Here is a 15,275-nt window from a genome sequence, read left to right on the forward strand (position 1 = left end):
AACTCTTTAACATCCGAAGGTCTGGTTTTACAGGGGCTCGTCACTGACGGGGAATAATGTATGCTGGGACTAGGCACACAGTGAGCAATGATTTGGTCATTTGTCTAAGAAATCTATGGTAAAACTGGGATGTATGCAGTTATTTTATTTTTTTACATATAGCCAATGTTTCAACAGCATTTAATGTACTCCAGTATATAGCTACAACCTTCTTCCAATTGATATTGAATCTTTTAAATGCTGTTATACAGAACCTAGACTAAATTTACCTGCGGTCCCATTAAAGCCACTTATTTAATAGATTCCAAATGATCCCCCCTAGTATCAAAGGACACAGTGACGAAAAAAAACATAGACTCCATTACTTTTTTGTACATGATTGTCTCATTTTACAAAAATGTTTGACTTGACAATAATTTTAAAGATGTCCAGATGTTTTTAGTTTTTTCTCTCAAAACACAAAATCAATACTTACTGGATGTCTTTTGGAGTTTTTTTGTGAATAAAATACATTAGTTTCAATACCAATATAATACTTTTTCAATACCTTTTAAGGAATAATACGTTTTTTACAAACAGCGCCCTCCCATCATGAATGTCTTAACACAAGTAGATATACATGAACTTTGCCTAAAACAGGTTTAAGGCATAGACTATATAAATATTTAATATAAAGTTTATATACAGTCAGTGTTCAGTGCTAAGAATCTGACAAACCATCCAGCACCAACTTTAAGTATTCAGCAGTCTTAAATACTGTGTTATGGACACATTTAAATTGGCTGCTGAAAGTCTGTTTCCTCTCAGTCGTCTTTTACTTAAAATCTGTGATTGAACACACACTGGAGCTTAAAGTGTTGTTTATTTCTGTATTAAACATCTGCTACATACTGAGTATATTTAGCTGTAGCAGCAAGTTTCTTTTATTATTCCCACTTACAAGAGTTCAAATCTACAAAGGTGAAGGCAAAGGTAGAACATATGCAGTGATTTATTATACCTTATATTAAACCAAACTCAGCAAAAAGCTTATTTCAGCCTCATTTGTTGGAAATGTAGCATTTCCATGTCAGAGATTGTCGTATCATCTGTGATTTCAGAGCATGTAGTCGTGTGATTGTGTGTGGTAGTGCAGCGGTGTGTGTGTGTGTGTGTGTGTGTGTGTGTGTGTGTGTGTGTGTGTGAATACTGGAAGAGAGCCAGGACAAACATGAAGCTGCCATATATGGAGCTTGTCTAGAGTAAAGCAACTGTCTGAGCCCTCGTGGGACTGACAGATTAGGAGAGGAGGAGGGTGGTGGTTTTCGGGGGGGGGGGGGGGGTTCAAGCAATGACAGAGGGAAGGAGGTGAAAGAGAGAAAGAGAGCATGAAAGAACATGACCTCCACAATGGTGTGAAACATAAAGAGATGGAGGGGAATGAAGATAATACTGACTGGAAGTTTACACAGGATTTAAAACAACGTGAGTCACCGGCCTGTAGAGGAAGTGAAGTCTCACCTTTTATTCCTGTTTTCTTCTCTTCTCAGGTGGAAAAACCTCGCACCTTATTGGACATCTCCAGCCCGAGACCTCCTACGACATCAAGATGCAGTGCTATAACGATGGAGGAGAGAGCGAATACAGCAACGTCATGATCCGTGAGACCAGAGGTAAGAAAACACAAACTGCACATTAAATGACTCACACATCCATCAAATCTCAACTCCATCAGAAGTTCAGACATGTTTCTGTGAAGGGCATAACTTTAATGATGGGTATGATCACCACAATTACAACACATATATGTTGCTGTATTTTATGAGACCAAGAACAATGACACCCATTTTGTAGTTTAGTACTGTAGCTGTGTTCACACCTGGCATTAAAATGCGTCTTGGGTACACGTTGATATTTGATCGCTCAGACCACTATTGGAGGGAGTTATAACCACATTGTTTTAGCAGTGAGTATGTGAATGTGTTCTGGACCATATTGAAAGACCGCCTTCTTAACTGGAGTCCTCTGTGTAAGTAGGCGTCATATTAAAGTGATCCTAAATAAAGTGAAACGACAAGAAGCCACAACAATAGGCAGAAAATGGATGCTCCGACAATATTCTTAAATTTAAAGCAGACTAAGTACAGAAAACAGAAATTATGTATGTTTATTTGCATATAGAGCAAGGAAGTGAGATCCAATCACAAGTGGTCACTCGAGACGCATGTGGAGACTTATACTAATGCCAGGTGTGGACTGTCTACTTGTGATCGGATCACCCGAGACGCGTGTTAATGCCAGGTGTGAACAGGGCCTGTGTTATTTTTGTCTTCTCTTGTGGGTAAAAAGCTGTTCCTCATGTCTTCTTTCCTCCTCTGCTGCAGCACGTCAACCTCCAGGGTCGCCTAGCCAGTACCCCATCACTCCACCTGGCCCCCACCCACAGGAGCCCCCCAGCCCTCCTGGAGGACTGCTGTACCTGATTGTGGGCTGTGTTTTAGGAGTGATGGTGCTCATCCTGCTGGCATTTATTGCCATGTGTCTGTGGAGGAATCGGCAGCAGAACAATATGCACAGTGAGTTTGTAGGCAAAGTCAAAGCTGGCATCGAAAACCGAAAATATAAAGTTTCTGCTTTAAACCGTGAGAATTTGAATACAACATATGCAGTGTTCATTCCAAGTTGTACTGCAGTTCAATGAGTTTAGCACCAGCACCTCCGGTCTCATATATAATGATAGTTGGCCCCAAGACAGCGTGTGCAGCATAGTCCAAGTGATCATAGTGTATATATGGATCCCACAGCACTTGCAAAAGTATTTGCCATTGCTGGATGGATGCTTTACCAGACCTGTTGGATCTGTAAATAGGTGTTTTTTTTTGTTGTTGCTTAAAAGTGGAGATTGAGTTACAAGTGCTGACTTTTCAGAGTGAACTGAACTATACGTAGGGCTGAAAATGTTTAAACCTTAATGGTAGTTTGATACCCGAGTTTTAGTTCTAATAATAAAATGACACTTTCTGCTTTCTACCACTTAAAGAATATAGCGTTTAACATTGTCTTAACCCAAGCAGTCTTTCAAATAGTCGATATCAATGACAAAATATCTGATAAAGATAAAGATGACAAATAATCTGACAAATGTAGATATTTGTCCTTTTGCTCTATGACAAAAAAGACCAAAAAACTTTAAAAATGCCCTTTTGATGCTAAATATACACTTATTTCATATCCTGTATATGGTTAAGTGTGAAAAGGGAATACTTATATTTAGGGTATTTTAATTAGGCCAATATATAAACAGAAATAGTTTCATATTTTAATTTCTTGTGTTCTTACAGACCGATTTTGGTCTGTTCTCAGATTAGTTGATTAGAGGTTTATTTTTCATGTTTTGTAAAAAATTGTTCCTTTATGACTGTAGACGAGACAATACTCTTGGCTGGTCTCTGACTCTCCGTCACCTCCTCCTTCTCTCTCTCTCTCTCTCTGTCTCTCTCTCTCTCTCTCTGCTGTAGAGTACGACCCTCCCGGCTACCTGTACCAGCCAGCAGAGATGAACGGCCATGTTCTCGAGTACACCACGCTGCCTGGCACCAGCCGCATCAATGGTAGCGTCCACGGAGGCTATGGGCATAGTGGCCCCATGTTACCCCAGGGGTGCCACCACCTCCACCACAAGCTCCCCAATGGCTTGGCACTGCTCAATGGCTCCAGCGGCCTGTTCTCACCTGGCCACCCACACAGCCACGATGGCACCCTGCCTCACAGCACCAGGGACTGCGAGCACTCCCACCCCCACCACCACCATAACGTGAGTCCATAAATCCAGACACCATAAAGTAACCCAAATGTAGAGGCTGGGTGTCAAATTCATCATTTTACTCATGCTTTAGAAGTATTAAAGGTGCAAATTCAGTTTAGTTTGGCTAAATCTAGTGTTGGTATTCTCTTGTCAGGGTGGAGGCATGTACACAGCTCTTCCCCAAACAGAGTCATCTGACTGTATGAGCTGTCAGAACCTCTGCAACAATAACAGGTAAGAGAAGAAGTCTTTTTCCAACCATCTGTTAATGAATGTCTTTGATTTGCTGCTGACACCTAGGACTCATTATCTAATTCTTTTAAATGGGTATAAAATTGGAATTTGGAACGAAAATCTGGATGAAAATTGAAGCTTCTTACTTTTTTTTATTCTAGTGCATATTTCACAGTTTGATTTCTATTACTGGAAGCTTTTTTTAGCTGTGTTTGTCACAAGAGCACCTCATTTATAGTAATCAGTGTCTTCTTACAACAGGAAACACAACCACTTTAATATTTTTGTGGGAACATAAAATCTGGATAAATAAAAACTGCTTATTTTAATCTGGATGGTTGGGGTTTTTTTGTTTGTTTAAATTTGATGAATTTTATGGATGCTACAATGAAATGCTGGCTTAAATCTTAGCATCGCTCATATTTTGTAATCTGTTCCTCTTTTTCTCGTGACCTCACAACTTCAAAGATCTCTTCTTGCTCCAAACACACACACACACACACACACACACACACACACACACACACACACACACACACACACACACACACACACACACACACACACACACACACACACACACACACACACACACACACACACACACACACACACACACACACACACACACACACACACACACATTTCCCCTCCTGCTAGTCCTGTTTATGTACTCAAGGGTCCCCAGCATCACAGTTTACTCTGTGTGCACCCAGCCAGCAGACCTAATGAGCCCCGTATTTATTTACCTCCGGCTGCTGGGAAGAGAGGAGGTGTGGTCACAATCCAATCATGCACCGATAGAGGGACGCTGGGTTCAAGGAAACGCGGTGAAATTCGCTGCATGCAACTGTCTGCATTGGAGAAGTTCACTGGAGAGGCAAAAACCACAATGTGTCAGTTATTTAGAAGCAGTTAGACTGGACCTTTAATCTCCGGTTCAACTGTTGAAAACGTTCTTTGCAGCTGTGCACAGAGTGTTCCAGTTATGTTAGAGCTGTCATTGTTTTGTGCACTGTTAGGGGTATTAACACAAGGATTTTCTGTGTCTGGCAGAAAACCCACAGATATTTGGAGAGAGGAATAACCCAGTGATATGTGAAGCACCGCTGAGGGTTGTCAAATGGTCACCTTATAAATGAACGTGTCTCACTTCTCTTTCCATCTCCCTCTGTCTCTGTGCAGATGTTACAACAAGACCAATGGCACTTTCTCCAGCGGGACTCTGCCTCTAATGCATCGTGTGGCGTCCTGCCAGCAGGACGGACTGGAGATGGTGCCTCTGGGCCAGGTTTCGTCGCAGTGCTACGGCCCCGACAGCCACTCTAGTGACCAGGAGGCCGACCCAGGGTACCACCCAGACGAGAACGGGGAGTCTTCGCCCTCACAGCATTCTTGCTGTCTGATCGGGAACAATGAAAACTGTCCAGCAGACAACACTGGTGAGACACAAATGCCCACAGAAGCTTTCCAAGTATTTTCCCTTTTGTCTCCCCCTCAACTTTTTTTTCCTCCTTCTATTCTCCTTCTGCTGTTTTCTCACTTCTCTCAGTTATAAAGCATACATAGGTTATCGCAAAAAACATTAAATTCTGCATTCATCTTTCCACAAGACATCTCTCGTAGCCAAGAGAACATCCGACACATAACCTTTGAAAACTGCTATGGTTGTTTTTTTGTGCATTTTTTAAAGTTCTAGCCAGGATAGCTGTTTCCCCCCTATTCCAGTCTTTGTGCTAAGCTAAGCTAAAAGGCTTCTGGCTATAGCTTCATATATACCAAACAGATATGAGAGTGGTATCTATCTTTGCAAGAGAACAAATAACCATATTCCCCAAAATGTCAAACTATTGCTTTAAGACATTAGAGATAAGAAACTAATTCCACGTGGATAAAGTAAAAAAAAAAAGTACTTCCAGACCCTCGTGGTTGTACTACTGGGAAATTGAACTCTGCCTTTCGAGTATGTTTTTACATCACTACCAACCCTCAGGTTGTATACAGACAAACAATGCAGCATCACCACAAATTACACTGTGGGCCGCTACAGAACCTGTACTTGTCTTTTTTAATGTGAAGAATAAACCAAAGACTCTCTGCTCTCTCCCTCTCCCTCCCTCTGTGCAGCTGAGGAGGAGCTGGAGTGCGTGGACACAGAGGGGCCTATGGTGTGTTGGGAGAGTCTTGGCCTGCCAGACTTGGACTGTGACGAAAAGCCTGGGTGGATCTCCACCAGCAGCCTGGCAGGAGAGCTGATCCAGCCCGGCCCCCAGGAGGTCTGAAGGCGGCCCACACACAAACACACTCTCCCGCAGTGTGAAGATTTAGGGAAGAGGGACTGGATGAGAGACAGTGGTGGAATAATATCACAGAGGAAGGAAGAGGGCCAGCGATGTGATAGTCAGAGACACTGCATGTTACGGTGACAAGGAAACAAAACTGTCAATGGACTGAGCCGAGATGAGTGTCATGGGAAAAGAGAGCGACTACAAGAGACTGAGAGCAAAGCCAGATGGAGAGAAACACAAAGAGAAAAGGGAGCGTTGCTCAAAGACAGAGACTGTATCCCATTGGAGGGAAGACCCTCATAAAAGATCAAAGACTCTTTAGATGACTTATTTATTTTTTGTAGTAGTAAAATATTATTTCATATGAATGTATCTGTTTTAAAGAAAAAAGTTGTCTTTTATATTATTTATGCCTTTTGGATGAGAAATACTTTTTATTTTTTGTTGTTTTGTCCCCTCTGTGTTCCACTCGAGCGTGGAGATTAGCAATTGTCTGTGTAAAATTTTGTAATAATATAAAGAGAAGATATGGAAGAGTAAACAACAACTTATTTTCAATATTCTTTCTTCCCCCCTTCATGCCTGATGAATGATTGCCAGAGTTAAACTTCCCAGCTTTGGTCCAAACCCATCAATATTTCTGGCAGGTCTTTGATGTGGCTCTCTGATGGGCTGTTCCACTGCAGTGACCCCTGAATGGGGTGAACACTCTCTTCACTGTTCAGATTAAGGCTGCTGCTCTTTGCTTCAGTGAATACTTGATAGCTCATTACTTTACTCAAAATGGACCGTTGCTTTGAGAGCATGTTGACCTACTGGCCCCAATCTGTTGGAGAAGTGGAGTAGTTACATTAAAACCGAATTGTTAAGTGCAAGTAGCCCACACACACACATACACACACCTTCATATGTTAAATATTCCCGTAATGCTTGTAAACACAGAATACTTTCCCATCCTTTCTAGTTGGAGATCATACAGATGACATTTATCTGACCAGGTACAATTCTGGTGTCTTATGTGTCTTACATGATGCAAATGTCCCCCATACAGGAAGTGTTCAAGCTAAATCTAGCAGCATCACAAGCATTCAGAGAAAACTTTACACTCCCTCATCAATTTTGCATCATCAATATTAAAGGATATGTTTACCCGAATACAAGAAAAACATAGTCCATAGTGAAATCTAGTCATGCTGATGGTTTAATTTCATTGTACCATCAAAGAAGAAGTAAAAAATGGGTACAGCTTATGGGAAGATAAAATACTATTGCAGCACAAATAGTATTTTGTTCACCACTGTTGTTTGTAGTTGACAGCAGAAATGTCAGTAACTTAAAATTAAAGCTATCATGATTATGTACTAATTTGGACTGAGAGGGACAATTTGTTTCTTTATGGTTTAGGTGTACTGACCCTTTAAGCAGCCACATACTGCTTGGTAAAAATGACAATTTGTCTGAGTTTACTGAGATCATATTCAATGATTTCTGGGTCCTAAAGGTTGATTTTATTCTTTTTTAAAGTTGCTAGTTGGAGCTGCCCACATGCAAATTTACCTGGTGTATCTTTAATATCTTGCTGTAAAGAACAGAGTGAGCCTATTAGAAGAACAGGAGAGAAGCTGAGCGGAAATGTCACTGTGATGATCCTGATGTATGAACGTACCGCTGATAACTCATTCATAAAACGGTTGGAATATTCTCTCCTCAGGTTTCAGTCTACGTTGGCCAAACCAACCCCATCTCTAAAGGCTTAAACCCTCTATTGGTTTTAAAGTAATCTCCATGTTGTGCTGGCAGATTTGACTTGATATGATTGCAGCGGGTAGATGACAGTGCTGGCCTTGCTTCAATGAGGATGGCTGTAGTGCAGGCTTCCCATGCCTGGTGCCTGTCTGCCTGTGTTTGTGCCAGAGTCTGCTTGCCAGTCCTCAAGTGCTGGCTCGCCTGGCATCTCTCCTCCCTGTTGGTATATGGGATATTCCTGGCACACGGATTTACTCGCCTGCTGCTGAGGCATGGCGCTGCCTCTTCCGGCTGTTATTTTTAGTCTTGATAGAGTCTGGTGGCATTTGCTCAACTGACTTGAGCTGAAACCGGTCCTTTCTTGTGAGGAGTTACTCAGCCTTGAAACCCTTTGTAGTGTTCTAGATGTACACTGACTCGAGAAACAAATTGTTTTTGAGGTGTGAATCCAAAAACAGTCTGTGACTCAAGGCCCCAGCGTGATGGAAAGAATTGCGTGTTTTCTGCACTCATTAAGTTTCCTTTAAAGTTTTCTTGTCCTTGCAGCGGCTCGTTCCAGTCTTCGTTATGATTCCCGCGCTGCCATTAGGAAGAAAAGTAACAAAACAATGGGGTAGGAAATGAAGCTGGAAATGAAAGGGACATGGGAGGGAGAGGGGATGCTGACAGATGCTAGCTGGGCTGATGAGAAGAAGATAAGGGCAGGGTTGTCTCTAAATGAGCTGCTTCTCCATCTCCCACGTCTGTCAGTCGGCACCCTCCCTCAGCCCTGCCCTGCACCCTCTACCCACGCAGCTACACCCCTTCATTAAGGAGCCCATGGGAACAAGAAAGCTCATTGTCTGTCCTGGAATTTCTGCCCCTTGCTGCAGAGCCGACCTGTTAACGGCAGTCCCTCTCCCCTCCGCCCACCATTCTTCCTCTCTCTCTTCCCTCTCCAGCACACCCTGAATGAATGCAATTCTTATGAATCGGACAGTGTGTTGTTAACTCACTTGATTCAGCCTCGAGCAGTTTTATCCTTGAGATGTCACAAACCACAAGCGAAGCATGTTGTGGTTGGGTGAACTCCAACGGCATTCCAGTGGGTCCCTGCAAATGATGAGGTCATAGGCAGTATAATACTTATAATCTATACCTTCCCTCAAAGATATCTGCTATTTATTTGTCATCACACTCAAGTCTTGATGCATGAACATGACAGAGGCAAATTACAGTTGTGTTTTTATGCTGATATCACCACTATAATTGCACTTGCACCTGTTGGACACAATCAAGGGGAAATAAGTAGAAACACAGTCTAATCTTTTTCCCAGCTGCATCCTTTTAACTGCCCTCATTTAACTCACTGTCAGCAGACTTCACCATTTCAGTGCGATCAATACTGAGCCTATTGATGACAAGCAGTTTGAACGTGTTGACATGAAAAAAACCATCAGGGTGAAAATGATGGTTTTCAAATGGATCAGAAGAAATTTCGTTCTTTTTTTAAAGCCACATTTGCTAGTAATTAAATCAGCTATGCAGTCATTTTTATTCACTTAACGCTCAAGGACACTCATGTGCAGACACATGAGTAATTATATATTTTTTAAGGATGAATTATTTAAGAGGATTTCTGCTCTGGGTGTGCTGCAGTCTCTCACTTTGCTGAAAGTGACAACACACAGTAGTTTAAATAAGTCCAACACATTTAAAGAAAGAAAAACATCACAGCAGGAAAGGTTATTGGAATTAAGCAGAACCAGAAACAAACATTTTTTAAGAAAAAGTGTGTGTGTGTGTGTGGGGGGGGGGTGTTGTCCAATGAATCCAGACGTTTTTAATTATCAAGACAATATAAGACCGACTAGGTATTTGAGATCAAAACCGCAACCTCATAGGTCTACATGGTGTCACGCTTCATAAGTTAATATGGCTACAAAGGTTGCAGGAGACAATAACACAGTCTTTTTCTGATCCGTGGTTACAGTGTTACAGTCCAGTCCGGAGTTAAAAGGTCAGTTCTCACAAAGTCTCACAAGATCAAAATAGAACATATTTTCTCACTTAACTCTGGTATTTAGCCATGCAAGTAGTTAAGGTTTTATTTGCACAGGTTTTAGGTTATCTGTCTTTCCTTGCAACCCAGTACAATGGAATCAGTTACCTTTTAAAAAAAAATGCAACAAAAAAAGTTAAAAAATGTAACAGCAGAGTGTGTCCTTCACAGAAACACTCTCCCAGACACACTCTTATCAATTTTGAAAGACTACTATATTCTTCAGTAGGAAGAAATTCCAGTGAAACAGTTACACAGTCACAGGTGTTTAAATTATTAACCAAGACTTTGTTTCTGGAAAAACTCAAGGATGGTATTTATTTTAGAAAGGAATTCAAAATGGTTTACATTATCCAAACACCCAGTTTTTTTATTCCTTATTATATGTCATGCTCCAAATATCTGAATCCTCCAGTTCCCATGATGCAACCGTTGGTGACCTACTGTACTGCTTTTCAAATGCCACCCTTCCTGTAAGTGAAACAGTCCCTCTTTTAAAAATTAACAGTGTAAAAGCCCAAACCATGTTAACCCCCTGAGAACAGTTATTTTCTCAAACATGACAGATCTCCTCCAGAGCTGCAGGCGACATTATACATTACAAATAGTTGCCATAGACGGAGCAGTATTCTCCATGAGTTGACTCATTTTGAGGTGTAAAATTGGTGGAATGACTGACTTTTCACAGACTTCTCACATTTCTGAACCACAAATATATTATTCATTATACAGTAAATACCTAATCAGTCATTAATAAATGGCTGATTCATTCTTAATTAAGCTTTCAGAGATCAAAGAGGGTATGTTGTTTAGGTTTTATGACTGTGTCTGTTTGTTTATGGAGAAACACTTTCATGATCACACTACACTACTATTACATTGATTCACAAAAATGAGCATTAGCTGCAAAAAAGTATGACATTTCAGGCTGTTTTTACTGTTCTCAAATGTAAAAATGAAATGAAAACCATGTTTCAGTTCTGTGAGCGCTACACATGAAATCCAATTTACCTTCACTCTATCATGGTGAAGGCAAAAAAAACAAACAAATACTGTATCATAAAACCCTGGAAAACCAAAACGTTCTAATTATCTGCATGGTCTGATATCACTAGAAGTTTTTCTTATGTGGATGAATGAGCTCTTTAAAGGAATCACTTTTTTTTTTTTTTAGATAAGCACAAAGCTCACACTTATGTGCATACGATACACCAGAAAGTTATCATCAGTCATCCTCCACATCCAGACGGGTGAAGTAGAAAGTTACTCTGGCCCCTTCGTCTGTCTCATACAAAGCCTGGCAGGTGTACATCCCCTCTGCATCCTGCTGCAGCCCTTCTATAAGTAAAGCTGAGGTGTTGAAGGGCACCTGCATGTGACCCAGGCTGCTGGACTGAGACTGGAGCTTAGGGCCTTGGCCGTAGTTGTAGGCCACTGCCATATTATTATCGGATCCTGGTTTGGTAAAGCCCCAGATGAAGATGGTTGGCATGGTGGAGCCACAGTCTAAGGTTACTGAGCTTCCCACTGTCGCTGTAACATGGTAGCGAATGTATTCCACCTCCTCAGGGTCGAGTATCTCTAAACCTGGTAACACAAGACAGCCGGAGTCAGTAACACTGTGAGGAAAGAACAGCTATTATTGTTTTCTACACAAAAAAGGGCTCAGTAGTGTCAGATTCTAATAAGTATCTTGGGCAAGCTTTTGCAAGACCTCACAGTTGGTTGGGAATGGACTGTGTTAGTTCTTGAGGATGAACAACACATAATTAAACACACTCATAGTTTATCTGCCTGTAGCCTGTCTGATGGATTTTATGACCCTCCCTCTGGCTCAGCTTAGCAATCTGACAAAATCATGACTGCGCTTTCAGAGAGCAGTTTTTCTACTCGCCTAGACTTGCCTCCAACTCGACACCTTTGTTCTTAAAGGAAGTTAAAGTACAATGAGTCTTTACCTTTCAGAGGAAGAGCCAGCCAGCAGAAGAGCAAGCAGAAAGGGACCATCCTCAGACTCTCTTTGGTGCCACAAAGCTTCTATTCTCAAGTCAGGAGGCTATTTAAAGCCTATAACAGTGGTGAAAGCGTGTCTCCTTCTCCAGTCCACACTGCTGTACACACTGAGAGAGACTGAGCGACGCTGAAGGACTGACAGGGAGAATTCTCTCAAACTACATTCGATTCACTTTAAATTATTCATCAACGCTTCCACTTCCCCAGTGTCGCTCCGTTTTGCCTGTCTCTCCAGCTCTTCACTCTTGACTGGGCTAATGGCTAGACCTGAGAGCGAAAGGTGTAGGGTGTCAGGATGATGCCATTGCTTCATATATTATTGAATAAACAGGCGGAGATAGCCTTTTTAGATATTCCATCACTTCCAATGTAAAATGAAAACCAGGGCCCAGCAGGGTCGGAAAATGGGCGCCGAGGCTTCCACGCAAACACATGCGAGTTATTATTTACCCTTTGAGAGGCGTGCTGCCAGAATAAAATCACCACTGATTCATGTCATCTACTGATTGACTGCTTTTTCTCATGAGTCAGTAGACAGCCATTTATCATCTCCAAGCTTTTTGTGGAAGTATATCCCCAAAATATTTAAATGCTTGTTGAAATAGGACGCTCTTGTTGTAAAGAAATAAAATTGTGTTTAGACTAGATTTAGCAGGAGACTAACAGTGAGCTTCATTAGTGGTGCCACACAGCAGCCACCAGTGAAAAAACTCCTAACCCTAACCCTAACCCGCTGCAACAGGAACATGCTGCAGCCATGCTGTGCGACCTTGCAAGCAGCCCATAAACTTGCTCTTACTGGAGGCAACCCCAGACTGAGGAGAAGGCTCTAATTAGTAAGGACTTAGAGTTCAGTTTTTAGGGTGGGGGGAGGAAGAGGAGGCCTATATTTAGAAGGCTGCTGGAAAACAGACAGATGTAATAAAAATGCAATATAAAACAACATGGTTTCTAAAGGCAGTGGACTTGGAGAAGAAGTTCAAAGATGTGTCTGAGAAACATTGACAAGCTCATAAACGCGTTGCACAATCATATTTCTGATAAAATTGCCAAGAAGTATCTCACAAGAGAAAAGATTGAATTAAAGAAGAACGGAGGGTCATAGCGTTCAAGTGTTCATAGCGTTAGCTTAAAGCAAGGCATTAAGAAACCGTGCTAACCAGCTGTGTCGTTGAGAGTTGGCTATATGAACGTCACAGGCAAGCATCCATGATGGTTTATGCCAGTGTGGTTGTCAAGAGAGAGAGCTCAGTTTGTGTTGCTTTCCAGCAGAAAATATATGAAAGACAAGCAACAAATTTAAGAAGAGGATTTGGGAAACATTTACCTTAGTGTTTAATTTTTTAAACAATTAAATTATTTGTGCTCCAGTCACCCAAACATCTGGACAGACCATAGATATTGCTTGCAGTGAATGGTATTAACTATAGAGGGCAGGATTCAGTGTCAGCCGTTTATACAGCCTACCAAAAACTTGGAAGACCTAATACATTCATACAGCCTTTACCACTTGTGTCCTCAAATGTCTTATTTCGCTCATCTTTATAAGGTGCAAACAGCACAAAATAGAATATTTTGAAACAGACTAACAGAACTTGGTTTTAGCATTTGCATTCCCCACTTTTGAAAAGTGAGTCTATATTGTGAGTTATGACCATACATTAGACCTTACATATGGAATAAAATCATCCACAACATATGGTAATACATTTAATTTTTCCGTAGTAAAAAAAAAAGTAAACCCGTGCCAGAGCAGCTAGCCTACAACCGTGAAATGACCATCCTGCAGCTGCTACATCAAGCTGTAATGTCCAAGCTACTACAAAGGAGAGAAAATGTGTGATTTGTCATTAATGGGACCAGTAAGTCCTCTTCTGTTGGAGAAGGAGCGGACCAAATTCTTTACTGGTGAAGCACATCCTTTCTAAGGGTTGCAGTCCTGCACACAAGGGCCTGCCACATCTGCTGGCTGCCTGCCTGATTTGCTGCCTGGCTGCTTGCAACCTTTTAAAAAATTGAGAAGGAAGAAGACCAGGCAACTGGAAAATGTTAGTCGTTGAAAAACAAAATGTTTTTTAGACGGTGGTCGAGCACGGGGGGGACTTGGCCTTGGTGGATGCGAGTTAGCGACAAACGGAAGGTTGCATCTTATCTGGACCCTCTTAGCCCTGTAAAAGCTTTCAGGTGCAGTGCCCCATTGAGTGGATCCGGCCGGGCCAAGCTTGAGCAACTTTTTTTGTTCTTGGCAGCAGATGAGAGAACAGAATCAGACCCAGATAGCTGGGACTATATAGGGATCTGGGTAACACATTACTGCCACCCCAACATGTGCCACCCGCCCAGACTGTGAAGGCTTGGCAACACTGCACTTTATGTGAGAGCAGAGCTGGCAAAACAGGTGGGTTCCTTGAGTGTGCCCTATGATTAGATCAGTCATTACCAATGGCATTGTTGAAAGCAAAGCTAACATCTTATTTCAGAGGACCACCTGTATTGGAATGTGTTACTAAGTCTTAATAGCACATGATCCAATCTCTGGATGAGAAAAATAGTCCTTGTTGGCTTACAGTTACGATGTGTGTTTCCACTTATCATCTAATGAGATTCTGATTTTCTTTTCTTTTCCTCTACGACAGAAAGCACTGTACAACCACCATGTTGTTGTTTTTGTTTGAATGTTGTTTGTTGTTCAGTGTCCAGCAAATAGACTTCCTCTCCTTTATAACTGTAGCTGTCCTCTGTGCCCCACAGCCCTCAGACTTGAGTCCTGTACGTCTCACGCTTGCTGCAGCCATGAGATTTACTCCACTTCCCTGCTTTCTCTTCAGTTGACAGTTGTGTCAAGGACCACACATCGAGGAGGTGGAGCGAAGCTGTTGTACCAATTTGGTTGACAGGCTAACATATATTAGCGGGCCTATGGTATATTTCTGCTCTATCATCATTTATCTGCCAGGCAGGCAGAGCGGACGTAAGCAAGGCTGTGCAGAGGCTTGTGCTCGTAAAGTGCGGAGGCCCACCCCCATGACCTCCATTTCCCTCCTGGCTCACTTCTCATCTCACAGTCTCAAACTTTGCCATGCTGGCCTCCTCTGCAGAAGGCTCCCTGTTGGGCCTCTACCTGAATCACAGAGCAGAGCACAGCCACAGCTGATTGGCCTTGGGACAA

The 15,275-nt window shown here is 42.0% G+C and overlaps 1 protein-coding gene across 2 annotated transcripts in view; it reads left to right on the forward strand.

Moving 5' to 3' along the window:
* Positions 1 to 6,848, forward strand: part of cdon (cell adhesion associated, oncogene regulated) — a 34,847-nt gene extending 27,999 nt beyond the window's left edge. For both annotated transcript variants that reach the window (XM_053320544.1, XM_053320545.1), the window contains exons 14-19: positions 1,530 to 1,652; positions 2,364 to 2,555; positions 3,498 to 3,793; positions 3,939 to 4,018; positions 5,204 to 5,460; positions 6,146 to 6,848. In XM_053320544.1, coding sequence (XP_053176519.1) covers positions 1,530 to 1,652; positions 2,364 to 2,555; positions 3,498 to 3,793; positions 3,939 to 4,018; positions 5,204 to 5,460; positions 6,146 to 6,300 — 1,103 coding nt within the window. In that variant the 3' untranslated portion in view covers positions 6,301 to 6,848. The remainder of the gene's footprint in view (positions 1 to 1,529; positions 1,653 to 2,363; positions 2,556 to 3,497; positions 3,794 to 3,938; positions 4,019 to 5,203; positions 5,461 to 6,145) is intronic.
* The last annotated feature ends 8,427 nt before the right edge of the window (positions 6,849 to 15,275 follow it).

Source organism: Scomber japonicus, chromosome 6, assembly GCF_027409825.1.
Source record: "Scomber japonicus isolate fScoJap1 chromosome 6, fScoJap1.pri, whole genome shotgun sequence".
Lineage (NCBI taxonomy): Eukaryota > Metazoa > Chordata > Actinopteri > Scombriformes > Scombridae > Scomber > Scomber japonicus.